The sequence below is a fragment of the Lagopus muta genome, chromosome 1 (genome assembly GCF_023343835.1).
Source record: "Lagopus muta isolate bLagMut1 chromosome 1, bLagMut1 primary, whole genome shotgun sequence".
In the NCBI taxonomy this organism is placed as follows: domain Eukaryota; kingdom Metazoa; phylum Chordata; class Aves; order Galliformes; family Phasianidae; genus Lagopus; species Lagopus muta.
In genome coordinates this window covers 124004743-124031999 of record NC_064433.1, presented here as the reverse complement: position 1 = coordinate 124031999, position 27257 = coordinate 124004743, and the positions used below count along the sequence as shown (strand labels likewise).

The following is a 27257-nucleotide window of genomic DNA, read 5'->3' as shown; positions in this document are numbered from 1 at the left end:
CAAAAGCTTTAAAATTAGATTTAACTCAACTACAGACATACACTTTAATGAGGACTGGAGGAGGAGACTTATGTATTTGAATGATGTAGCAGCAAACAGAGTGGAGACTGCTGTATGGGATCAAAACTATTGTGAGTGTGTTAGTAGCCTACTTGTTCTGGAAACATCTTCCTGAGAAAATGTGTGCTTCATTCATAGTTGAGTATTACTTGAATGCTCTTCCTGTTTGTATAAAGGGCTAATCTGCATTTCCATCATGCTCTTTCCCATTAATAAATGGAAGATTCCTGTTAACTTTGTGGCTTTCAAAACTAGAGCTTTGTGAACAGGAGAAAAAAAAAATGAATGGGCAATAAATAACGTAATTTTGTAAAATATTTGAGGCTGTTTGGATGTACAGCAATACTGATTTAAGCTGTGATATGTCTGGCAGTAGAGTTTTTTCTGATTCTTTGCTTAAACAAATACCAGTTTCTAAGTTGGGCTCCAAAGTGACGTCCAGGAACATTAATTTGTGGGTAACTGGACAAAAATCTGGTTGAAATTAAATAATTTCCTCTTCCTGTAATGCCACCTTGTACCTGCCAAATAGTATAATGAACAGTTGTGTAGGAGACATTTCCTGGTCTAGAATTTGGGTGGAATCTATGTTTTTAACATTAACATAACCTTCAGATAAAACCACATTATCATTTTCATGAAACTTCTAGTTAATCGGAGTAGTTGTTTGGCCATGGTTTTACCTAATCTTTTCAGGATTTTAAGTAAAAATGAATGAAGACTCAAGCAATCATCTGAAAAACAAAACAAAGCATAGCTTTAAGGCACATGATTTAAGTATCTTCTGCTTTTTGAAACATAAATCATAAAGGCTTATATATGTTTTCATATGCAACATGGGCAAAATTGAGCTTAAGCGGAAAGTTGAGGTTCAGGCTTATACTTTGCGTTTTGTCCAAAGTCGGGGCCTGACAGAAGAAAACAAACAAAGCAAAACTGCGGAAACCCAGCCTGTAATTTGTCCTGAATGTTGTGAGCTACACAGTAAAGCCACAGGAGTTTTATTCAAGCTTTTTAGTTTTTCTTATTAGGATTTTAATATTTTAATTTTAAAGTAAGTAATCTGCTGCAAGTAGAATTTTAGTGATTTGCTTCACTGACAGAACAGACTGAGTGAGAGTGAGAAAAGTTTTTGTGTAGTTTAAATTGCAAATGCATTTGTATTCTTGGTACCACTTAAATATTCTAAGAATACAAGACAGTTACAAGGTTTCTAGATTTATCTCCTATCCTGTACTACAACGCAAGAGGGTCTTTTCTGACAGTTTGTTTTTTCACAGACTAGGATTTATGCACTATTTTTTATGCTTTTTTTAAAATTATTTGTTATTTCTAGCATAATATACCTTGAAACTCTGAGTTACTCTCAATATTACACAAAATTCTTGTCATAATTATCTAGGACATCTCTTACTACTACTTTTTATAAACTGATGTTGTATGTAACACCTGATGGCTGTATCATCTTTTTTATCCAGAGATACCTTCTGAAGATGTTTGTTCCTAGGAGTGGTGTAGGGACCATTACACGTACCAACTTTTTTTGGAAAAATATTCATTTACACAAAATGTGTAAAAACACACCTGCACATACTTTATATGTTAGACTAACAGGTAAATTGGGGCCTTCATACCTCAACAGGAATTTAACATTATTTTCACAAATTGCTTTAGGTAGGCCGTTAAATCCTGTAGTTCTTCTGAAAAGTTTTGTAGAGACTCTGGGAATGTGATTCCAGCACCTCTCTGGGCAGCCTGTGCCAGCGCCTCACAACTACTTCTGCGAAGAAGTTTTTCCTAACATGCAACTGAAATCCCCTCAGTGCAACTTGAGGCTGTTTTCCCTAGCCCTGTCGCTAGTTACACGGAAGAAGAGGCTGACCACCAGATGTGTGTGCGGGGAGATCATAGAATCATAGAATAGCCTGGGTTGAAAGGGACCATAAGATCATCTAGTTTCAACCCCCCTGCTATGTGCAGGGTCACCAACAACCAGACCAGGCTGCCCAGAGCCACATCCAGCCTGGCCTTGAATGCCTCCGGGGATGGGGCATCCACAACCTCCTTCGGCAGTCTGTTCAAGTGAATGATATTGTCCAGAGACAATAGATGATGTTCCAATATAACAGATTATATTCCAAGATGATATTGTCTAGAGAAGATACTCAAAGATGTCTGTAGTGAAGGGAAAGCATTTACAATAACTTTTTTGGAATATAAAATTTCTCCCAAAAAACAGAATGCCTTCATTAGGAACCTCTAAAACAGGATCAGACAGAAGTCTTGGAAGAGATGTTCAAATGTGCAGTGATGCATCTGAATGGTGTTGGCCTGGCTGCCACTGTCTTTTCAGTTATTATTGTGTAGGTTAGTTTTAGGTTGATTTTACTTTTGTTGTGTAAAGTAACCTGCAAATGTTGCCTTTGTAAATAAACTCTGTACTAGGGGAGGTTAAAAATGGAAAATCTGTTGGTTTTGCAAAGCTGAGTAGGTAATTGCATTGTTCTAGCTTTAGAGTGTACTGGGCACTGAATGCTGTGCTTCTTCCCAATAGAATGTAATTTTATTCTTGGAAATGAAATGGTACATGAATAAACAAAAGGTCTTGAAATATTTGTGGTGTTTCTAATTATGTGTAAATTCTTGAACTTGTCTTTGTCTTTTCAACAGGATCGATCGTAAGATGTCAAGTGCTCATACGAATTACAGACTGGATGAAGCGCAGGCTATAATGAGTGAGCTACGAACCATAAAGAAAGCCATATGCACAGGTGAAAAAGAGAGGCAGGACCTTATGCAGGTAAAAAAAAATACACAACTCCTGAAATGTGCAGTCTGTTTCCATTTCCTTGTTGGGATTTCCAGGTTTAAATAAACAAGCATGGTGTCCAAATTTGATTATTCTGTTTGATAGTTGCTAATGGCAGACTATTCAAAAGAAGTAGATGTGGAGCCTTATGTTCACAGTATACACAATTTGAGTTTCATATTTTTGTTGTAAATAACATACTGTTCTTAACGTTGAGACCAATGTTTTCGTTTAATATAGCATTCCACTACTGCTGTGTCAAAGACTCCTATGGAATTATGCTGTATTTAAAAACAAAAATGAGACCAACAGTGTATGTTTTTCACTTTGTTTAATGTCCCCTTGCGTTCCCTGTGAAGAAGTAGCATTGAGAATCTGTGTTCTAAAGGTTTATCAGCTTGTTTTTCCTTTTATGAGTTTCTCATAAAACTGAATCTCTGTCACTGTGTGACAGTTCAGCAGCTCTTTTTTTAAAAAAATTTTTTTTCTTTTTTGCTTCAGTCTTTCCTCCAAAGTGTTTGTATTAAGACAAATTAATTTCAAATGTCCTCACAAAACCCTCAAAGCATATGATAAAATAGAGTAAAATAGATAATATATAAATAGATAAAATCATCATGCAAGCTTAAAATTTTTTTTTGAATCTGAGTATGAGGATTAAGGGAAGGTGCTGGATCACTGCTTGGGCATGTCTTTGAATGACTTCTGCATCTGCTCTGAGCTCTCACCTGCTGTGTCTGCATTATCAGTATGACAATAACTTGACTGAGCCACGATCCTTTGCCACTGCAGGAACTTTGGTACAGACTTGCTGAAACATGCTCTGGATACAGTATTCCTTACCTCATTCTGAAAATGCTGTATGGAAAAAAATATTTTCATTACCTAAGTTTTTGGGACTGCACTAAATTATTACTGCCATTCCTTTTTTTTTTTTTTTTTCTTTTCATTTTTCTCTGCAATAGTCTTTCGCTGTTTTTGTTTTTGTTTTTGTTTTTTTGTTTTTTTGTTTTTTTTTGTTTTTTTGTTGCTGTTAAATGATGTGGGTAGCTTGTAATCTACATACAATAAATTTCCATAGTTATACAATTATTCAATCTCCAAAGTATTACCCGAAGGTCAGCTGATGGACCACAAATCCTTGTTCAAGTAGACAGAACACTTAAGTCACTACTAAAAGTTTCTGCCTTGGCAGCTTTTAACATACTTGATATTTTGTGTTGGCTAGGTTTTAAAGTGATTCTCAAGTCTTCCACATGCCTAGCTAGCAAAAAATGATTAGAAAGGCAGTTCTTCATGGATGCTGTGACGCACGTTTTAGGAAACTAATGGGTAATTTAAAGTCTTGTGTGTGAGACCTTGGAACAGCTTAACTACTGGCCTTGTTTTGACTCTCTTGGTAGTTTTTTAAAAAATTTTCCCCCCCATTTCTTTAGATTTTCAGTCCCCACTGGCACAATATCCAGTGGTAAACATTAAGATGCCTTAAAATCACATCTTATAAACCTATTTTAGGTGCATTTGCATAGTCTTTAAGTATACATAGGTCACTCTGAAAGTAACGCTTCTTGTTTATTACCAAGGAAGTAACATCGGATAGAAAGAGCACAACACTATTTGATAGAGCAAATTCTCAGCTACAGAACTCTGTTTTTCAACAACCACCATTAGCATATGGACAAGAGCCTGCATACTCTTTCATTTACTGTTTTTTGAAGATAATTGTTGTGGAGTCGTTTAGCTTTGGCAAACAAGTGAAAGTCTGTTTAAAACATCTTTGTAATGAGTTGAGAATTTGATGGTTTTTTTTTTCCCCTATGGGTTTGGAAATTGATTTGTCCACAGAAGCGCTATCTTTAAAAGCTATTGTTGGTAAGACAGGCTTTCTTACGGAAAATTGTCTGTTTTGAATGCTGTTTATAGATGAGTTGGAAGTATTCTGTAAACAGCTGGGAATTTATTTCAGAGAAAGGAAATAGAAAATTTTATACTACTTCTTAATTTAAATCTGGCCAGTGTAAGCAACAGAACTAAACATAGCAAAAGTGACTCAGTCTTGTGTAGGTGCTTGGAAAATTGTGGCTGTCGTAGAAATATGATAATTGGGTAGAGCTGTGTGGGAGAGAAGTCTGACAAGGGAAGCAGAGGGTGGTCAGATTTAAACTGGGTGCTGTGGTTACAAATAAAGCCAAATACACAATCTCACAGCTCCAAAAAAATGGACAAACTTTTTATATAAGATTAGTAATCAAGGTGTGTGCTTATGTTCCTGAAAGCTGTGTGTGTGTCTCTTTTCCCCCTCCCTTCATGCTTTAATTCCTGTTCCAGTATGTTCGTGTTCTTCGAAAATGTTCTTTCTTAGAAAGCATTGGAGAGTTTTTGTTATTTTGTTTTTTTAATTTTTATCATTTTCTTCTTTATTATTTCCTTCTTTACCATTTAAGTGAACCAAATAGGTTAGATAAGAACTACATTGAAATGTTATGTGCCACCTAAGTCAGCTAGCAACAAATTAATTACGAGATGGCAGTGCTCTCTTTTCGGATAGATTTTGACTGGTGTGTCTGCAGCTTCACGTCCATGCACTGAAGTGGTCTTTCAGTTACTGTAAGATTACCATTAACAATCCATCCATAAACCTCAGATGAAAGAGAGGTTCTCTCTTCCATATTGCTGGGGAGGATTTTTCTCCTAGTAGCTGATCTAAATTGTTTCTATGGAAAAGTGTGCTAACTTTAGGTTGTAATTTTTCATGTTATGATCGCTGGAGGGTATGCTTTTAATTCATCCAATTAAGAAGGACTCAGAGGACTTCTATACTTACCATAAAGCACAGTCACCTATTCACGTGGATGTAAGTTAAGGTGATTGCCACCTGCAAAATGCTATGTCATTTGTTAGTAAAATCCAGAGTTCAGCAACTGTGCCCAGATAGGAAACCTGGCCAGCATCCAAGCAGTCCCTTATTACCTTCCAGGGAGATGCTGGAGTGGGAGGTCAGGAGCGCAGCAGGAGTGCATGAAGTAGCTGAAATATGGGCAAAAGTTTAGATTTAAGTTCTGGCATCAGGACCTGTGGTGCCTGTAACATAATACATATACCTGTAGCATAATGTATGTTAGCCAAAGGTGCCAGATGGACATAGCTTATTTGGGAGATACTTCAGGCTTTCTGAATCCCTGGTGATCATGAGATCAGCTCTGCTTTACTGGAAAAAAGAACATATTAGACATTTGATATTTGTGCAGCAACAATTTAAAATAATTATTTCCATCTCATAAATCCACAAGGGATCCATCTCAGTTCTCCATACAGCAAGAAACTGACAGGACTGGGTGATTTGCAGTGAGTTTTGGAGCACTGAGTAGAAAGATAATATTCAGTCATCTTAAAATGGCAGACACCCTGGTTTTCTTTCTGCATCTTTGTAGAGCTGTTCATCTGGCAGCAAATCTCCAGAGGTTAAAGGGCCACTGGCTGGAGATTTAGTGGTAGTATAACTCAAAATTGAATTTTGGTTTCTTAGGATGACTGTTTCATTTGTCCATCATGCTAAGATGGCCCAGTTTGACTGGGAGGTAGCAGAAGAATTGGATTCTTCTGGGGACCCAAGACAAGCATAGCTCCTTAGTGCAAGAAACCATCACTGTTTCTGCTGCCTGGTTTTCAGGCCTGCTGCAATTCCTAAGGCTGCTTTCTGGTCTCTGTAATAGATGCCTTTGTCTTCAGGTGGCAGCAAGGGGCTTTTGCAGCTCCTGTAAGCAGCAGCCAGTTGCTGTTATACAGGCTTATCTTCCTTACTCCATTAGTTGAATTTGTTGTAGGAAAAGAAGTGTTGCGGTATGATCCAGGGTATCCTTTTTAAACTGCTCTTTGAAAATTGAGGACTATCCTGGTAACTGGATATGCACAGTAACTGGTGCTTGTTGCAAATTGTCAGTTGTCAGAGGCACTGAAATTCCTGAGGGTCAGCGTGTTGCTATTGAACTGCATCTGCTTAGTCTCTGATTCTCAGATAGTTTGGCCAATGCAGTAAGTGGTTTTGAGTTTTTTTTCTGGGTTTTTTTTGCAGTCAGCTGACTTGACTACATTATGATCTATGAACTGATACAGTTCATATAATTTGTTTGCTTTTCCCTTCTGGTGGTGGCGGAGGGGGGGGGGGGGGGGGGCAGTATTTATTTTTAAAGCATTTTTTTAAGAAGTTCTTTTGATGCAGAATACTCAGGATCTTAGTCATTAGTGACAGCCTGCATAGCAGTTTTGTCATAAACAGTAAATCATCTGTCATTTCTGAAAAATAGAGAATACATAATCAGAAAATAAGTGGCAGTGACAATTACACCTTTTTATTAATGGAATTTTAAGAGCCTGCTGACCAAGTTCTTACCGTCAAACAAACTTCTCGAATTTTGCTTGACTTTGTTGCTCCTTTTCTCCTTTAAGACTGCTGAAGTCTGTGCTTCACCCTCACAGTTTATGTCATTGTCTAGACATTTCAGAGATGTTGCTTGCTTAACCCAAAGTGTAAAATATCTCTGCGAATGCTGGGCAAGGGAGCCCAAGGGTGAAATCAGCTGCCATAAGACCACAATCAATACAAGCTATTCATCAAGTTGTATGTGAAGGCATTAGTGGCTGAGGAATGTAACCTGGGCAGAAGATGGCAAAAGGGCAGGTGAATCACATTTGTCTTTCATACCAACAAACTTGGTATGTAAGCTGACAGTTGCTAGATTGTAGGCCATACAAAAACTAAAACTTTCATAGACCTAAAATAAATTGTAAAAATGAGATTAAAATATATGTATATCTAGATGCTTCTTTGAAAAAAAATAATTATTGCAAAGCAAAGGTGCTTCTTATTAGCTGATAAAGCTGATAATGTTATGAATTTTATTTAATGTGAATACCTCTTTTAAGGCAAGCTACCTATATGAAGTCATGCTCTCTAGGCAGAATTCATTTCTGTTTTTCTATTAAAAAAGGTATTATCAAAATCTGTTGTTACTATTTTTTTTAATGTCTTTTCTTGTAGAGCCTGGCCAAGCTAACCGATGGATTCAGGAATAGCTGTTGCATTACAGATTCCCTGCAGGATCTCCAGCACAATTCTAGTTCACTCAGTGATTCCTGTTTACCTCAACAACACTGCGATGCTTGTTCTCAGACTGACATCACTGGGGAGGTGTGTATTCCTATGTGAGCCATTTGCTTTAGAAAATCAGCTGCTTTTTCTATTGGAATGGTACTTTGTTACTTCCTGTTTTAATTCAGTACATGTTAGCTGTGGTAGAACAAAAAATCCAAATGAATATTCCTTGGTGAAGGATTTGCATTTTCTTATTGTTCCCAGAGCATGTAAATGGTGGGCTTTGCCATTCTACTGCTTGAGCATGGTGTAGCTCATAGGTGGGCAACAGATACAGTCAGCTTGGTAATAGAGATGGGAGTTTGTTTCTTTAATCTTGTTTTTATCTTGATTGTCATTGTTCGCACACATCAAAGACACAGAGTAAACCTCTGTTCCTTTCATTTTCCTGTGACAAGGAAATACTTATTCAGTCCCAAAATATTTTTCTTAAACAACTAACAAAGTTTCTGGTCTACTTTATTATACTTTCATGTTCAGATATGCCTTTGAATAAGGTGTTTGAAAATGGCTTATCATCAGTCTTCAGAGATAGTTCGGTGTGAATGAAAGAGTATATTTCAAATAACTCTGTAACTGGCAGCCTAGCATTTGCTTCTTTGAATGAGACTGACAGCAGAGCAATAAAAGAACCTGTCTGTAGTTTTATAGTACCATAGTTTGTGTGTTACTTTATATTCAGCTATTTCTGTTGAACTGTGTAACTTCTAACCATAGGCTTTTATCACTTCATTTTGATTTCATTACCTTTTACTGATGACTAGTAGCCAAGCTGAATACCTCTAGAGGACCTCTGTGTAAGAGGAAATCTGTATTTTTAATAGGTTAATCCCGAAGTATCTAAGAAAATTTATTTAACACCAGAATTTCTTGCAGGGTGTTAGTTAAATGGTGCCTTTGGGGTGCCATTTTTCAGGCTGATGCTGGATATGATTAATGAATTCCAAAACAAATTACCTAAAAGGAAAATTGCAACATTTTGCCATTCACAGTATACACTGAGTGCCTTCTAAGACGAGCCAACTGTAGTCAGAAGATTATTTTTAAGTTAAGTGTTAAGTGCTTTTTCTTAGGAACATAAAATTGTATAATGAGGTTAATTATTTTCCTGAATTATTAGTGATGGAATGTGAGTAAAGAAGAGGTGGCTTTTTACACATGTGATGATGAAGAGAGCAAAAGAAGCAGTTAGATAGCAAATCTAGAGGTGCAGCAATGAAGAGGGCAACTACTGAAGCCCTAAGATGAAGAGAAGTTGTTGTAGAAACCAGGCTGTATACAGAAGGACTTGTAACATATATGCATTTTTTGTGACTGACTGATTCAAAGAACAGGTAATGTTTTTGTAATAGTGTTTAAATCACACTAATGATCTAAGTGCTGGGTAATACATTGCAGTATATGGTATGTAGTCTGAATTATTTCTTATTAAACTATCCCTTAAGTAATAAAATATTTCAGTTAAAACATACTTGTTATAATTTAGGCTTGCATAAAGTTGAAAAGCTTTGATGTTTTGTAAGTGATACTGTTTGCAAGCCCTTCATTTCCTGTATCGTAATTTGTTGAAAGGGCTCACTTATCTTTTATATGTTTAGCTACAAACCAGAGTTGTACGTCTGAAACATAAAATTGATTTTGGTTGTTGTTATTCAAAACATTCACAATTTTTAGTTAGGCCAATAGGAGAGACTAATTTAACCCTTTATTTTGAGAATGTATTTAAAATCTCATTTAAAATCTCATCTATTTTCCCCCCATCTTTACTCTTCAACTCTGCAAAAGTTTGGGTTCGATGATAAAACAAGACTTGTAGACAAAGTAAGACTCAACTGGCAATATGAAGAAGCCAAGAAAAGGTAAATAAAGACAAAATTGGTATTTTTTATTTTTACTTATGTTGTCAGCGTTTTCAAAGTAGAACTGGAGCCAGTCTCCTAACTGAAATGTCTTGAGGAAGATTAACATGCTTACTGTGCTTACTTCTGATAGTTTGGAGGTAATAAAAGCTTAGGTAAACGTAAAACCTTATCGTAAGATTATTATATTTGTTTGCATAGATAAAACTGAATGTCAGTGCTATTCTACACTTGTACAAACAGGAGGCTGCAGTAGTTTAATTGAGCTGTTTATTTTTTCTTTATTCTTTTCAAGCCTCACTATAAACGGTCTTTAATATGCACCCGGTTTGTATCTGGCTGTCTCTGTCAGTTTGTTCAGAACTTTACATGCCTGTGATTTGAATTCTGAATGATGAAGTACTAAATGCAGTGTGAAGCAGAATGAAAAAACTCTTGAGATAAGTAGATATTCATAGCTGAATAAAAAGGCACATAAAAATAAATTCTGAGGATGAAAAACATATGAAAAAATGTTTTTAAGTTAACTTGGAATTAATTAATTCTTTATCAAGTCTTTCAACCTACTTGCTTATTATAATTACTTATTTCTTTTGTGAAGTCCTGCAGATTTTTTCATGGCTTTCTGAAAGTAACCTATCTGATTTAGAATTATTTTAAAAGTATTACATACCAGTGTAGTTTAATAGGCCCTTCTTTAATCTTGCTGCTTTCAAATTATTTATTGCATGCTCAGGACAGTGGTGTAGGTGCAGATGATAGCTTGAACATGGTAACGTTATGCATTTATGATCACGTTCATTTGCTCTGGTAGAATGTTCTCTACCTGAAATTGAGTGGCACTTGAAAGATCCAGTTACAGTCAGTTCTGAGAACCTTATTTTATTAAATTTGTTTTTCAAGTTGTTTTTTTTTTTCCTTTTCAATTTTGTTTGTTTTTCTGTCTCTAAAAACAAGGGGTAAAGACAAAGTCCAGTACTCTTGCCTGTTTTTCACGCAGTGATGACTTTTTTTGAGGAAAACTCTTACGTTGTCATGTGTCTTGGCACAGATTGGAAGCCTTATAGGCAATTTACCATTTTTTTTTTTTTTTTCTTGGAAAGTTTGCCCACATTTGGATGCAATACAGGCATAGAAAAAGAAATTGATGCAAGCACATTAGAAATACACAGCTAAATTTCTTCAGCGTTTGTAACTGGAATAAAAGTCTGCATTGTAAAATGCATTATGTGGGTACCAGTGACTATTACCTATCAAAAATTAATTAGCTGGAAGAAAAAAGGCAAAACAAAAGGCCGTATGTGTAGTGTTTGGTCAGAGGGTAACCCATAAGCACATCACAGCCCAATGGTAATTTAGGATTACATGACAGTTGTTGTAGGAAATAGAATAGGATTTAGTTTTGCACTGTTAAGTTTAGGAGAAATACCAGTGCCCTAAAGATTGTATTAAAAGTTCTTAATTTAAGTTTTCTCAGGTGGAAATGCTGAGTATTTGTTTATATACAGAATGCAATATTTCTGACCATGAAACCGATTTGGCTTCTGACATTAATTTCAAACAGAGAGCAGTGATTGCAGTAAGGGTAGTTTTGTTGTCCTGAAATAGCAGCTCCAACAATGCTCTGTTATTTAGCAAAAGCACGTTAGTTCCTTTAAAATAGTAGCCTTATTTTGCCCAGTATGTTGTACAGAAATAATCAGCTTTCAGCTTTTGAGTGGAACTGCACAAAGCTCATTGCCCCTACCAGTTATCTCTGTGGTTGCATTCTTCATTTATCATGCATTCCTTCCCCTTAGCTTGCTGGCATTTCTGTAGGGCTTTTGTCTCTACTAAATATCTTTGTGCTCATTCTGCCTTGGCTGCTGAAATATCTACTGTTACTGCGCAGTGTGGGTGACGGAATGTGCTGCCATGGATTAAAATCTACAAAGTAGAAAATTAAAATGCTACAGTATATCACAACTGTAAAACAGTATATTATGACTGGTTGCTTGTCAAGCAGGGTGTAAAATGCATAGCAAACAAGTTTAGCAGGCAAACTGCCTGTATGTCCAAGTTTTAAGGTAGGGCTTTAAAAGTACTCTGGAAGAAAAAAAAACATCTCTCTTCCCTTAAAGGAAAGCAAGGGGAAAATATATCCCCTAACTGAAGGGCAGCATGTTGCATTTTTGCCATAGATGATAGTATTGATAGTACTAATGACAGCTTTAGATGTCAACTTGACGGCAAGAATACTTGCCGTGTGTAGTGCAGAAGTTTTTTAAAATCAAAGTACATTCTCTGTGTGTATTTTAGTGAGAAAATGCAGTGCTGGGATTTCTGACTGACCCACCTTGAGAAATGTGGGAGATGAACCTTGTGATAGTGGGGAAGTTGGTTTATATTCCTCAAATATCTTTCCTCCTCTATAAAATATACTCTGATTTTTATTCCTCCTTTAAAAGTCTCTCCAAGAATGCTGAGTGGTTTGGTCTTTGCATAAATAAGACATTTGCAGAGCTTTTTTTTTTCCTTTTTTTTTTTCCTTTTTTTTTTTTTCCCTTCAGCTTCCTACTGGAAAGAAGTCAGATAATTTGCAATTTAATTTTTCCCATGAGTATCTTCAGATGCTGTGAGCTGTGGATTCCGACATCTTCAAAAAGCTGTAGAAATCATCCTTTATCCTGCGTCTGTTCCAGTCTCTGACAGGAGACGTGGAAACTCCACTTTTTATTTCAGCAGTCGTGCTGAGCAGAGGGGCTCCTGCTCTTTACCGTTCTCTTCCCCCCCATTACTGTTTAAATAAACTGTACCTTATTTCCGTGAAAATGTTTCTTTCAGATCTGTCAGTGTGGCCCTCCAGAGAAGCAGAGGGAGGGAGGAAGACATTTTTGAGCAGACAGCCCCAAGCTGCCTGGATAAATACTGTTTTCAGTTTCAGTTGCTATTTCAGTGAGACCACCTCTCATGAAAAGCATTTGCATGCTGGAAAGTGTCCCCCTCAAGCATTTTTCTGAATAGACTGTTTCATAGGAAGAGAAATCAAAAGCAAATTGTTTCTCTTTGATACCTCAAAGTTGTACCATTTCAAGTAATGACTGCACAAAATATATTGGTGAGTGATGATGAAATGTCACTGCTACAGCACCTCATACGCTGGGAAGTGAATTGATCAATAGATGAAAAATTATCCCTCCAATAACAAGTACTGGCATTAACTCTTTTTTTTTTTTTTTAATCCAGTCTGATGGCATCTGACTTTAAGTGAACAGAAACATCCAAGCATCTTCAACCAGTGTATCTAATTTGGGTGCAGAAATTTCTTTACAGTCACCTGCATTTTCAATTTTGGAGATGTTATTTTCCAATTCAATTGTTTAGAGCATATGGAGGCTTGAAAAAGCAAAACAAAATAATTATGTATTTTTCTGTTAAAATTCATCCTGTGCAGGCAAGTTGCATGTATAAGCAAATTTATTTGCTTAATTTTTAGTGAAATTCAGTGGGCTTGTATGTTTTACTCTGCTAAACTAATCTGAAAATCTGATTTAAGGATGAATTTGTCTGATATCCCATAAATATCCGGCTTAGGAATGTTAGCTAAATTTAAATCTCCCAGTATTAACTTTTAAACATACAGCTGTCTTTCTCTTTGGGTTAGTACTATAGCATGGCTCTGCTCCCTCTATATCTTTAAAGTTTTAATTGTACCAATTTAAATGTGAGTTAAGGAAATCCTAAATCCTCTCCACCATTGGTTTTAGCAGGCTTTATTTTGAAGGTGAATAACTTATTTTATCTGCAAAATGCCAGCGGACTCTAAAGATTTCATGAGTATCTTAAACCAGTTTAAGACCTCTTTGTTGAAACAGGCTGCCAGAAAGGCTGGATATCCTACAGAGTGTACTCATGTTGTCCACCAAAGCCACAGTGGCACATACTTGCAGGAACAGCCAAAGTAGACACAGTGGAGAAATTTTATGAACTTTTGGCTGAGTTCCCCAACTTCTTGTTCTTTCCATTTCTCTTCCTCTTTCCTTAGCCTTCCTCTTTTTGAATATAATTTGTAACTCACTCTCCCAAGGGCCTATAAATACCAGAAAGTACCTGGCTCTTAGGCTATTCACTTTGTGTCTTCTGTCCCATAACCTTGGTGTTATACGGTGGTAGAAGTAGCCTGCTGGCTGAAGTGGCAGAGAATTGGGTTAGGATCTGACCATAAGCCTCCTGGTGTCCCAGAACCCAGTTCTGCTTAAAGAAAAAAGTAAACTGGACTGATTTTTTTTTTTTTGCATATTTGTGCAATCAGTTACCGTTTTCCTCCAAATCGTAGCTATGGGTTCTGTTTTTCTTTATTATTAACAATATTCCCATTGCACAGGTAACAAAAGCTTCAGCTGTAGAGTAGTCTGATGTGTCACCCAAAAGTCAAGAAGTGTTTTTCTTTTTTCTTTTCTTGGAAAATTCAAAGTAATTTCAGAGAACTTGTTTAAGCCAGGATGATCAGCACTTGTAGGTTAGGAAATACTTAGTGTAGCGTATTATTTTGTCCCTTTAGTGAATATGAATTTGGATGTTGATATTCCTTCAGAGTGTTTATCTCCCCAAGACACCTGCTTTGCTCATACCAAGTAACGGGCTTAATTGTAATGTCTGCAGTTCAGGTTGTTTCATCTCATAAAAAGTGATTTTTACTTCAAGATCCCTTGAGAACAACTCATGCTATACTTTAATAAATAAAATCTTCTAAAATAGAAGTTCTTGAGCTCATCAGTATAATTTCATTTATGTGGGGTTCAGATAGCAGTCTGGAAGTAGAGGTTCTGAATGCCAGCAAAATAATTTAGTTTTCCTCAGTTATTTCCAGTGACAAAACTACAGAATCGTAGGAGTTGGTAGAGACTTCTAGAGATCTTCTAGTCCAACCTCCTGCTAAAGCAGGTTCCCTGCAGTAGGTGAATTGTTGCTCTGGTTTGTCTAGAGGAGTCTGTGTGGAAGTGTAATGATTGAGACATGTTGCATTATTCTGAAAATATATGCTTCTTCCATCCCTTGATGTAGTTTGGATGATGCTTGGAAAATTAATGTTTGTCCAGTTTTCCAGCCTTGTGCCATGCCTGTGTTATTGTGAACTATGTATGCACCAAGCCAGCTATTTCACTGTGACCGTTTCAGGGCAAGTTTTGCCATTTCAAATCTGTATTTACTTCATATCACGAAGGTTATCTCACCTGTGCACTCCTGCTTCTCTGCTTAATAGGAGCTGCTCTATTCATTTCTATTAGAAATTTTTAAATATTGAAATAAACAGCAAGTCAGTCTTGCCTACCTAGGAAACCAGTCATTTGATACCACCTACTTGAGTGTGGAATGCAAGCTCCTCGGTGCTTGTTATGCAAGGATGGGAATGGGCAAAATGCCTGGAATGTTGATGGTTCAAAATTAACTGCTTTTTTTTCCAGGAATACGTTAAATTGCTACATTAGTAGGGACCTTGGTGTATCTGGTGTTAGGCCAAGATAAAAGGACTCTCATAGTGACTGGACTTAAGAAGTAGTATCTTAAAAATTGACAGTAAGAAGCAAAAATGTGTTTGGAAGAAATTAAATTGCTATCCCTGTCAAGTATTTGATTTAAGTGAATGTTTAAGGTAGACAAAATATATACACTGAAAGAAGGCAAAATAGCCACTTTTTGTAAGAGATGTCTGGTGTAGTATGGGCATTAAATTTGCCATGGACAAGCACTGTAAAAGTGCTTATCTGTGCATTTATTATGTTTGGAAATAAAAGCTTGTGTTGCAAGAAACAAACTACAAGTATGAAATATGCTTGGAAGGATTTTTCTTATTAAGGTTTTGGGTGAATTAAATGTCTTCTATCCTCAGATACGTTTCTTAGGTTTGGGTGAGGGAGACTGTAAAAGCCCTAGGGACGTTTTCTAGCTAACAGTATAAATTTTAACAAGTTTAATCACTGGTAGCTTTTTGGAGCAATATGTTACATAGAGATGTCCTTAGTGAAAGACAAGCAACAAAGTTCCCCAGAAAAGTTTGGTGTGCTTTCAGGAACTGCAGGAAATACAGGTTGCAGGAAGTTGGCTTACTACTGCTGAAGTTCTCCCAACAGATTTCTGCATTATGTAGTGTTACGCAAGTGCTTTTTCTTTGCTTCAAGGGAAGAAATAGAGACAGGAACTGCTAGCAGAAATGCTGAGAGCATCAAGGGAATCAAATTAAGTACCTAATCAGATCTTGGAACTTTTCAGTGACACAAGCCTAGTCCACAGCAGTACTTTTTCCTTTAATAATGGTACAATTAAGTTATTGTACCACAACTTTATGCTTTCAAAGCATCTTCTATCAGAAATCTGGAGAAAAAAGCAAACTTTAATCTGGAATGACATACCCAAGGGGAGTAATGTGTTCTTAGCAAACACAAGAGTCTAAATTGAAACCTCCTGTATTTTAAGTATTGTCCTGATCAGCCAAGCTGATTTGATGGCCAAATGACACTGAAAAGAGAGATCACTTCCTTCCTTCTGCCATTTTCCTATCTTGTCTGCTGACATTTCTCTCTTCTTTGCTGCCTGTGTTAGCATTTATTTACCTCATTGGACAGTATCATAACCAGCTCAGTCTGCATTAAAAAAATGCCTAGCAAGGCAACTGTGATTGGGTCACTCCTTCAGCTGCTTCATTAAACTGAGCCCAGAGTCTTCACCAAACACATCTCATCTTTATTCACAAGCCACAACAGAGCTTGTGAACGTGGTCATTCCAATGCATTGCCAAGGCTCAGCTGATTCACACTCCCAAGCTAAGCTATGACCATCCAAATGTGCTTGAGTTTTACAATTCTCTTGAGCAGACCTTGGGTTCCTGTTTGTTTCATTTGGCACTGAACGCTTGAAAATCAAGCTGTATACATGTTCAGAAGTGTTTCCTGAATCTTTAACCGCTGAGCAGAGTGGGTGAGGGAGAAGAGGGAGGGTGAGTGGCCCTGACGTCCTATGAGGGGATGAGGTGTTTGTCAGGAAACTGCCTCTGGAATTCATGCATAATAGCTGAGGAATGAAATATTTAAACTGCTTGTATTGATTCACAATGGTGCTTTCACTAGCTATTTGCAGGAAGTTGGGTATTGATGTCAGGAAATTGAAAAGGTATTGAAGGATTTGATAAAATATTACACTTCAGACTAAAATGTAACACAATACCTAAGTTCTTTGCTTGCTGTAAATGAAAATTAAAGGGAGAGAATGGTATTTGTAAAAACTAACAGTAAGATTCCTGTTTATCTATGAACATGTAAACTAACTAACACAATCGTTGACTTGCATTAATACTTTATTTTCCTTGCCATGATAGAAGATGGTCAGATACTTTCCAGTTGACAGTCCGAAATAAATACTGCTGTAGGTTAGGGATTAAATAGGAAAAATCTACCTTCACTGTGTGCCTTTTCATTTATTCTTGGGCAGACATGATCATGCTGTGGATTTTCTGCTTGCTTGTTGTGTGCTTTTAACATTACTTTGTTAATTCATTTCTTTTATTCTCACATACTTTTTCATTTAAGGACAGTAATCTTTTCTTGCGCCCTTAACTTTGAATGCTGCCATTTCAAAGCCAAAATGAAACTGAGGTGTACAGATGCATAACTTTGGTGCAGCATAGTTTCTTACAAATGTTCAAAAATCAGAAAGCTGGATTTTCTTATTTACTTTTCATTTTAACAGTAAGCTTCTGAAGTGCCTTAAATTGATCACTGTAAGACAAGCATAAAAAAACAAACAGTAACAGAGTGTTCTCCCTGTTATGCTTATATACCTTTTGATTTTGCCAAAAGAAACAGTTGTGAAATTTTTAGCGTTAGAGGTTGGTGTAGTGTTTATTAGAGTTCAGAATTTCTTTTTAGCAGATCAGTTTCTCACAGTGTCAACTGTGGAATCAGAAAACAACAATAATTGCAAGAATGTAATGGTTCAGTGTATGGAGATAAAAACAAAACAAGAAACTCCTTTTGGCTATGAAGTCTACTACTAAAAATAACATTGAAGTTAGCATATCCAACTTTGATTTGATGATTGATCTATCTGAAGCCATCTGGATTTTGCAACCAGTAAATCTTTTTTTCTGGACCTACATTTTTGTTTTACTGATAATTAATATGTTCTTAAAGTTTTGTTGTCAGTCAGGACAAGTTCCTCTGTTGAGGTGGAGCATGGACAATACAGAACTTCTCAAAGGCAGACTTTCCTTTGCTGCATTTCTCAAATCCCATGTTAAGATATGATAATGGAAGAATGAGTAACAGAAAGGTATTCAGATTCATCAGCTTGTGCAAACATCATACTGAAGAGCTCTAAAGTACCAGTTGATTTTTCTATAAAATGAGCAATCTGTAAAGACAGATACTGACCATGTCGTAATGTGTTGTAGTTCTTATACAGTTACGCATTCATGAATACTTGACATTCTTTACAATCAAAACAAACAAACCAAGAAATACCCCAAGCTTAAAAACAAATAAGCCTTGTGAAGACCGCCAAGTTTTTTTTGTTTCAGAGTTTAGATGAAAGTCACTGAAGCTGACAGGCTTCACCTTCTGATGTTTTTCCTTTTACTTGTCTTCATCTTTGTCTCTTCTGTGTTTTGAAATATATTTATTCTCCTTTAAAGAGTTTCAAATATACAACAGCAGCTGGCCTTGTTAGACAATGAATCTTGGCCAGGAATGGCTGAAGCGGACAGGGACCGTCTTCAGCTCATCAAGGAGAAGGAGGCTCTTCTTCAGGAGCTGCAGCTCATCAGTCAGCAGAGACGATCCCCAGAAGACATTGCACGTTTGGAGGAAGAAAAAAGACGTTTGGAGGATGAAATTCAGCGGGCTCGAGCAACTTCTGCTCATGGGGCCACTGAAAGGTTTGTGAACTTCAATAATTTTCTCAACCGCTGGATAATTTCAAAATGAAGAGTAGAGAATTGTGTGTGTTTAAGAAACAAACAAAAAAATTTAGGAATTTGTTTCAGTGAAACATTTGGCTCCTGACTCTGCCATTATTTAATTCTGCCTGTCTTGAAGTTCTGTGGAGGACTGTTAGTGATGTTGGCTGGCTAGCCTTTCGTTCATTCATCTAAACTGTGAGAATAGAAAGAACAGATCAGATTACTTAGAAGTCGTCTGAGTGATGTTGCCAGGTAAGAAAGACAAATGATAGCACCTGGACAATGGAAGATTTTTCTAGTATTTTACTCTAGTGGAGTAGTGGTCATCTTCAAATGCATCAGAACGAAGATCTTTCCCTATGTTTGCTTTCTGTTTCAGAATGGGAAAGTTAAAGGATTTTTTTTCACCTGTTTCATCAAATTTTTTCTTTTAATTTGCAGTTTTTGGCAGCATGAGCATGTGTGAACTGACAGTATAGTAAACTGAAAATGTAATTAAATGTAAAGTTTTGTGTGAAAACAAACAAACAAAGAAAAACATTGCAGCAGAAGCACTGTTTATTTCCAAATTATATATTTTTTCCTCTAGCCAAGGAAATGGACCAAAATTCTATATGTGTTCTTGTTACCATAGACTGCTTTCAGTGAAAAGCATGAAAGTACTTGTTCTTATTTTCCAGACTTGCTTTCTCTTAAATAATTGATACATACATGCTATGTAAATGCCAGAAAGGCTAACTTAAAACCATACAGAGAAGGTGTTTGTGACTTTTTAAAATTAATTTATTTATAACAGAAGGATACTTCTGTTTGAGGCATGAAAGATTTTTCATTTCTCTTGCTATTCTTTTTCTTTCTGAAATAAACTGAGGCATGAATAAATGGTAAAAAGCCAGGTGTAATATGAGGGAAAATTATGTGAAACAGATTTAATGTGACCCGTTTTAAGGCTAATACTTATGCAGTTAAGAAACTGTTAAATAGATTTGGAATTGCCTTCCACGTACAGACTCTGGGAGCTTTGGTTCCTTTGGACAGACTTACATTGGATGATAAATTCAGGCAATAAAAACAGAAAATTAGTAGCCACCCTGCAGTTCGATGTTGTGTATTTTGCAATTTTTGCAGTATTGTCAAACAAGCTTTCCAGCATGAACTGATGGAGAAGGGAGTTCATTTTACACTGCAGTGTAGTAAGTTTTATTTGTTGTTCTTGGGCTCTCACGTTAGGTACTGCATACTGTGTTGGCAAGAAGGCCAAGCTATTTTTCCATGTAGTTCATGCAGTGGAAACCAGCATTCCAGTACGATATTTGATATTTCAAATGCTAGCAAAAAGTAGAAGTTAGAATAATATTTAAGGCCACTCTTTTTTTTTGTATAACAAATTGGAGAAAATCTTGACTATTAATAACCTTAATTTATTTATTTGTTTAGTTTAGGCTCCAGAATAACCCAAAACTATTCCCAGTTCTACTTTTCTATTTCTACTTACTTCTAGTCACAAAATAGAAAGAAATTTCCTGTTTAAATAATTACCAGTTTTGTGCTGTTGCAGAGTTTTAAATGTACTGTGTTACGGATCAAAACTAACTAAGTCTGTATGCCAAAGGGGTCCCTTGCAGGCAGTGATCACCTGAGTGATACAGCAGAGCTCCAGCCTTCCTTGCACCACTTGGTTAACCCGATCTGTGATGCACAGAAGCAGGAGAAAAGCTTTGATCTTGCACACGCTTTGGTGTGGAGCTTCTTGCTGTGTCGTTGCAATAAAGGGAACCTCCTCAGAGGGTGGGAAAGGTTTGCTGGAGCGTGGTGCTGCAGACTACATGCCAGCATACTGAATTAATGCAGTTGGAGGCCAACAAAATTGAGATTTCTGTTTTTACTCTTCACAAAGATATTTTTTTTGTACCTTTACCATTCACATTTCACTTAAATAAATGCTGCTGTTTTATCCAAAAGGGTTTCCTTTTTAATGATATTTTTCTATCCTGCCCCTTAGCATGTTGTTTTCTAGCAGCTTTCTGCAGTTGGTAAGGTCTGACACATGAATCTTAAATACATTTGATGTGCTGTCTCCAGACTGTCCATCAGAATCCCAGTTTCTAGTCAATTTATGAACATGGGTCTGGAGTAATAACTTTCCTGCTACAAGTGTACAAATGTGTAAGATGAAATGGGTTTTATTATGCTAATTCTATTTTGAAATTTAGTGATTGGGTTTGAAAGATTAAAGCACCAGGAATGCCAGTAATTGTCCATTCAGGAAAAGAACAAATGTACTTTCATAGAATCATGGAATGGTCTGGTTTGAAAAGTACCATAATGATGAAAGTTTCAACTCCCTGCTGTGTGCAGGGTCACCAACCCCCAGACCAGGCTGCCCAGAGCCACATCCAGCCTGGCCTTGAATGCCTCCAGGGATGGGGCATCCACAGCCTCCTTGGGCAACCTGTTCCAGTGTGTCACCACCCTCTGAGTGAAAAACTTCCCCCTAATATCTAACCTAAACCTCCCCTGCCTCAGTTTAAAACATTCCCCCTTGTTCTATCGCTACCAGCCCGTGTAAACAGTCATTTCGGTAGAGCATTTAAGAAACCTTCTAGGCATGTGAGACTGACAGCATTACAGGTATGTTCTACCTGTGTTGTGGCAGTGGTGCTGAGTAATTCAGCTGCTTTTATTAGAATGTGCAAAAATAAGTCACACTAAGAGGTTTTTGCCATTGCTTAGTATTCAAAATGCTGTGTTGTCTGCTTAAATATATAAACTTGCTTGAAACAAGTAGAATTACAACTTGAAGTTGTGTTTTATGGTAACTGCTTAACAAAAACTCTCCAAAGCTTTTCTTTTTACCTTTGAAATGTAACATTAATTTGTTTGGATAACAGAACTATTTGGAATATTTTTTTCCTGCCAGGGAGACTGGTCATACTAGTTTTCTGTATTTTACTGGCACAATTATGTTGATGCAAAGGAAATCTTGTAGAGTCTGATGCTTTTACCTAGAACTTTTGTTGACTTTGACAATTTCTGTAGTGTGTTTTTGACGTCACAATGCTTACACTATGCCTCGGCTAACTTTTCTTGTCTGGAAATTTGCTAGTCTTGGTTCTCATGTTCATGGTGGAATTTCCTTTGCTGCATATGCACAGCGTAAATCTAATCTTTTCATCAAACAAGAAAGCTTCTTTTTATTTTCTAAAATGCAATGCAGTGGCATTTTTTCTGTACTTGGAAAGCTCCTGATACTTCTTGAATACAACTGTAATAAAGAAAAATGATAGTATGTATCTATTTAATTACAGGATACTGTTACAGGAAAAGAGAAATTGCTTGCTTATGCAACTGGAGGAAGCTACACGTTTAACCTCGTATTTACACTCCCAATTGAAAAGGTGAGTTGTGCAGAAAGATTAGGCTTTGAAGTTTAACTGCAGCAGAGAATAATGGTAATGGAAGTTTACCTTCTAAAACTTCCTGTGTGTATATGTTGGGTAAATGAAATTTTTACTGAATTTATTCAGATTGATCTGCGGAATGTGGTGATTTCGATGAAGTTTTGTAAATAGCATTAGTAATGGTTGTTTGGGATAGATTACTACATATATCTGGGAATTCTGTATGCTGGCTTTTGTTCTTTTACAAAAAGGAGCCTATAGTAAAATTGTCAGGTTTACTTTATGTGAAAATAACATTCTTCTAAATTCTGTGAAGTTTAATATCCTGATACCTTCTCTAAAAGAGGTGATCCCTGGTGAGATGACAGAATTTTGCCATTTAAATATGAGAATGTGCTAAGACCCACACAGAAGCCCAGAATGTTTTGCATATTCACGCTCACAGCTGCCTTCTTCGGTGCAGCTCTCAGGGATTCCTCAGCTCAACACCATGCCAACATCAAAAGCTCAGTTCCTGCTGTGTCTTACTTCATCTCTGTCCGTCACGTACACTGTTCTCTCTGTAGCCATCTGGGAACGATAGAAGGAACTGAAACAGGATTCATACTAAAGTTGTTTTCATTTTGCACTGGAATAACCTGTGATGTTGAGGCTTATGCAGCACTTTGTTAGGCCTTTCCAAATCCATTTTGCTTCTTCTCCCTGATACATTTATGATTCATCATTAACACCAATTCTGGCTGGATCAAAGTAATCTACCATTCCTGGCTTTATGCTGAGTCCACTTATTCAAGCCTTCCTATTATGTCGTCTTTGCCAAATTAGGGCTGCTTACAATTCAGAGGAAGGAGTAGACCTGTCCTGTTGTACTCTGGCCTGATTTGACTGTCACTCGTGCTTTTCCAGTCATGTCTGTGCTTGAGACCAGGACAAGAAACACAAGCTAGACCCTAAACAGCCAGATCATCTCCCTGTGTCATGTGCTGAATGCATATAAAATTGCTTATACTAAATGGTCTGATGTATTTATGTCTGTGCCGGTGCTTCTGATTATATTTTGAAGGCATTTTTTTGTTTCCTTTTCTTTTGCCTGGTGTAGTCTGTCAGCTAGCACCCTCACAATGTCATCTGGCAGCAGCAGGGGTTCCCTGGCCTCCAGCCGAGGTTCCCTGGCATCCAGCAGAGGCTCCCTCAGCTCAGTCAGCTTTACGGACATCTACGGCCTTCCTCAGTATGACAAGTCAGACAGCGTTACAGACTACGGGCAGCATTTACGCTTTGACATCATTCCCTTTGAGTCTCTGACAAAGGACGTGCCGTACGCTGATCCCATTGGACATTCAAATTTCAATAAGCAACGGAGGTCTCTGGATACCCCTCAGTCCCTGGCATCCCTGTCATCACGGTCCTCACTGTCATCGCTGTCCCCTCCAAGCTCACCTCTGGACACCCCGTTTCTCTCCGCATCTCGAGATTCTCCCTTGGCTCAGATGTCTGAAGGCTTTGAGGAGATTGCAGGCATGGGAGCTCTGGAAATGCTCAGAGCTCAGACCACAGCATTGGGTGACGATGATGCACAAGGAACAAGTTCATCTCAGATGTCCTCTTACCCTGTCGACAGTGAAGGGGTGCGAGAAATGGGCCCACAGCTGACTGCTGTCCAACCTAGTGGAGGTAAGTTTTTGGACTTGATTGTTTTGTCACGTGAGACACACAGCCCTAATCATACTGGCGCAATGGAGATTGTTGCTCTGTTTAAGTTCACCCAGATAAAAATTGCATGGTGGATGTTAGGTGTTTAGAAAGAAAATGAGAGGACTTCCCTCCCTATTCTCCCCCTAAACCAAATTGAAACAAAACAAAAAAACCTTTTGATTTAGGGCAGAGATGAAAGAATGAGGAAATTTTGTGATAGTTTGGGTGGAAGGAAGGGAAAGGAATATAGACTTTTGTTGGAGTGGAGCACATGAAGGTACACATATTTTGGTCTTGCATGAGGAATTAATAAAATCACACATGGCATAATTACATCCCAATTTCTGCCAGTGTTGCCATTAGGCTGATAATTTCCAGCAACACAAACCCAGAGGAAATTGTTGGTTGCTTTGTTTCATATTTTTAAACAAACAAGCAAAAAAAAAACTTAGGAGGGGGTGCACGAGGTGATTGCTGCTGTGATAGCGTTTGAAGGTTGGCTGGCTCCGTGCTGAATTCATGCCCACTCCAGTATCAGGTTCCTATGTCTGTGTGCAGTGCAATGGGATGGGAACCACAGCAGCAGGGTGGTGCTGAATGCATGATACACTGTGCTCAGGAGTTGAGTTCACTACTTCAGCAGGTGGGAAGTGTGAGGAGCTGAGCATCCACTTGAGTGATTTTTTTGTTGTTGTCTCAGAGCATGAGCTCTGCAATCACAGAACAGTCTCAGTTACCATGGCACATACTGTTAGGGTTGTCTTTTCCTGCTTGAATGTGAAGTCGATGGACTTTCTTCAGCTTGTGTTGTTGGAAGCTTCTGAGGTGCTGTAGATGAGAGTGCAATAGAAAATTGAGTTGGAGAGATCAAAAAGTGAAACAAACCTTAAAAAAGTAAAGAAACAGTTAATTTCTGTTCCAGTTTTAATCAATTGAAGAACTGCTGTTAAAATTTTCTTTCCTTACGATATTTTTGTGTTTTAACATGCTACATTTCTAATAAAACCATTGCAGTATAGGAGAATAGAGGATATTTTAAAGATTATAAGTCACGTCTCATACTAATATGTAGAGCACTACATTCAGGACGTAGAACATAAAGGCTACTATGAAATAGAAGCAGAGAATCTGTTATCCCATTAGATCTTGTTTGTCAGGAGACAATGAAAAGGAGCACCAACAGTATCTAAGGAAAAGATTTCAACTTTCTGTTTTTCATGAAGAAAAAGGCCATTACTGTGCTAACAAGCCTGCGTTGTTCAAATAGAATTGAATGTAGACTTACTTTCCTTAATGCAGCTTGAGCTGCCAGAAGGTACTGCTAACAGAATTTGTTTACTAGACATAAACATGTCTCATGCCCATATTGCAGTGTTCTGACCAAAATAAACAGAATTCTAGAGACCAACATGTAAGTCTGTGCTTAAATTAGTGTCATGGAGAAGTTTCCTGAGGCTTTCTTTAAACCTCAGATCAGACCACAGCATGTCTTCACCCACTGTGGTAAGTAAAGCTATGTTAGTAGTTCATTTATAGCTCATCTGTGTTTCCTAGAAATGAAGGCCTGGTCTGAGGGCTTAGGGAGCAATAGGATGAGGGTCACGTCCTGCTTCGGTTTTCCTTTTGTCCCTTCTCTGTAATGTTTTTACACATTTTTCCTTTTTCTTTCTGAAGGCTTCTGGCAGAACATGTCTGTGATGCCACTGTCACTGCTGTGGTGTCTGGGTCCAGCTCCTAGTCCAGGGTTTATGACTTTTCTCTGTGTTTAACCTAGTGCTTTCTGTTCCTTTTTGAATGTATGATTAGAAGGCAATCCGTTTGTCTTGAAGGATATTTTCTTTTTTTAAGTATTTGATTTTTGAAACAATTGCCTGGGAAAGAAAAACAAGTTTAACCTTTCTGGTATTTGGCTGGAGTCACGACTGCTTCGAGCTTGGCATTCCCTAGATGGTGGGTTTGCTGTTGTAATGCAGTTGTCTCCATCTATCAGTTGAAAATTTTTGAATCTATTAAGTTCAGTAGTGTATTCTTGAAGAATCTGATGGAGCATCAACCTCATACAGGACAGTTTGGGATCCCCCAGATGTTGAGGGTTGTTAGTTTTTACTGAACTACTGTGCTGTATGCTTTGCTGCTGCCATCTGATGGTCTAGCAATGTAATGCTCCTCTGGAAAACCAACAAGTATTAATCAGACAAATTTTTCACCAGTTCTTCTATCAAACAAAATATGGCATGATTTCCCAAATTACAAAGTTCTGGAGGGATAACACTCTGGGATAACCATTGTAACAGAGGGATAACCATTGTGAATACTCTGTTTTGAAGCAGTACTAAAGCATGCTCAGGAGTTCTCCAGGAACTGAATTTTTAATGCTCTTTTGCTTATTTGCTGTTTTCTTTTTCTGTATCTCTTCTGGGGGCATATATGTTGTATTTGTAAAGCTGGGGGGAGGAAAAGTGCTAACACAGGTCTTTAAAGATCTTCTGTATCTTCTCTGTCCTAAAATAGTTTTTTGAGTGTTAAATTTCCTTCAATGCCTAAGTAATCTAGTTTGCAAAATACTGACCTCCTCGTAGACCTAAAAGATGATTGATCACTGTGTGCTTTTCATTTTGTCTCGTTTCTCATGCGGCACAACAGAAAAATGCACTGTAAGTGAACATAAAATTACTAATCGTGCTGTTTTTGCTTGTAATTCCCAGTGTGATTTTGTGTGTGAAGTGTTTTTGTATGAGTTGCATGTGAAGGAAAAAGGAGATTTTTTTTACATTTGGTTTTGACATAATGCTGTCTGATATTATCTTGTATCTGTTTAATTGTGGCATATTGTGGCATACTTAAATTTTGGCTATGTCAATTAAGCAATATGTTCATGGCTGTGGTTAAATACCAGAACAGTGTTTTCTGCAAGCTTCAGCTTTATTACATCATTGTAATGCCTGACAACATCATGGTAGGTAGAGTCTGTTTGTGTCTGTTTTAGGTTTTATGACAGTGTTTGATTCTGTTATGAGCGCGTTTTGAGCTGACGTGTAGTTTTGTGTGCCTGTGAAATGTGCTTTAAATGTATGGTTTTTGCTAATGAACTACTAAACACTAACACATTCAACACCAAAATTTTCTTTCAAGCTCACGTTTTAAGCTTGTGGCAGCTGAGAATATTCTTTTAATCAGACCAGTCTTTGACAAGCTTTGGCGCCTGCTAGGAAATTCCAATTCATATCTATTTTGCTCACTGATTTTCTTGACATAGGACAGTAAAGGCAATTATGTATTTTAGAAACTGTATTTTTAAACAGTCCTTTAGCTTCCTGGATTGAAACCAGGTACACCTGGTTCTGTTTAA

The 27257-nt window shown here is 37.4% G+C and overlaps 1 protein-coding gene across 3 annotated transcripts in view; it reads left to right on the top strand.

Moving 5' to 3' along the window:
* The window catches only part of WWC3 (WWC family member 3), a 96281-nt gene that overhangs the window by 48356 nt on the left and 20668 nt on the right, over positions 1 to 27257 (top strand). For all 3 annotated transcript variants that reach the window (XM_048934426.1, XM_048934425.1, XM_048934424.1), the window contains exons 6-11: positions 2731 to 2860; positions 7908 to 8057; positions 9807 to 9880; positions 18546 to 18788; positions 22121 to 22210; positions 23313 to 23887. In XM_048934426.1, the coding sequence (XP_048790383.1) occupies positions 2731 to 2860; positions 7908 to 8057; positions 9807 to 9880; positions 18546 to 18788; positions 22121 to 22210; positions 23313 to 23887 (1262 nt within the window). The remainder of the gene's footprint in view (positions 1 to 2730; positions 2861 to 7907; positions 8058 to 9806; positions 9881 to 18545; positions 18789 to 22120; positions 22211 to 23312; positions 23888 to 27257) is intronic.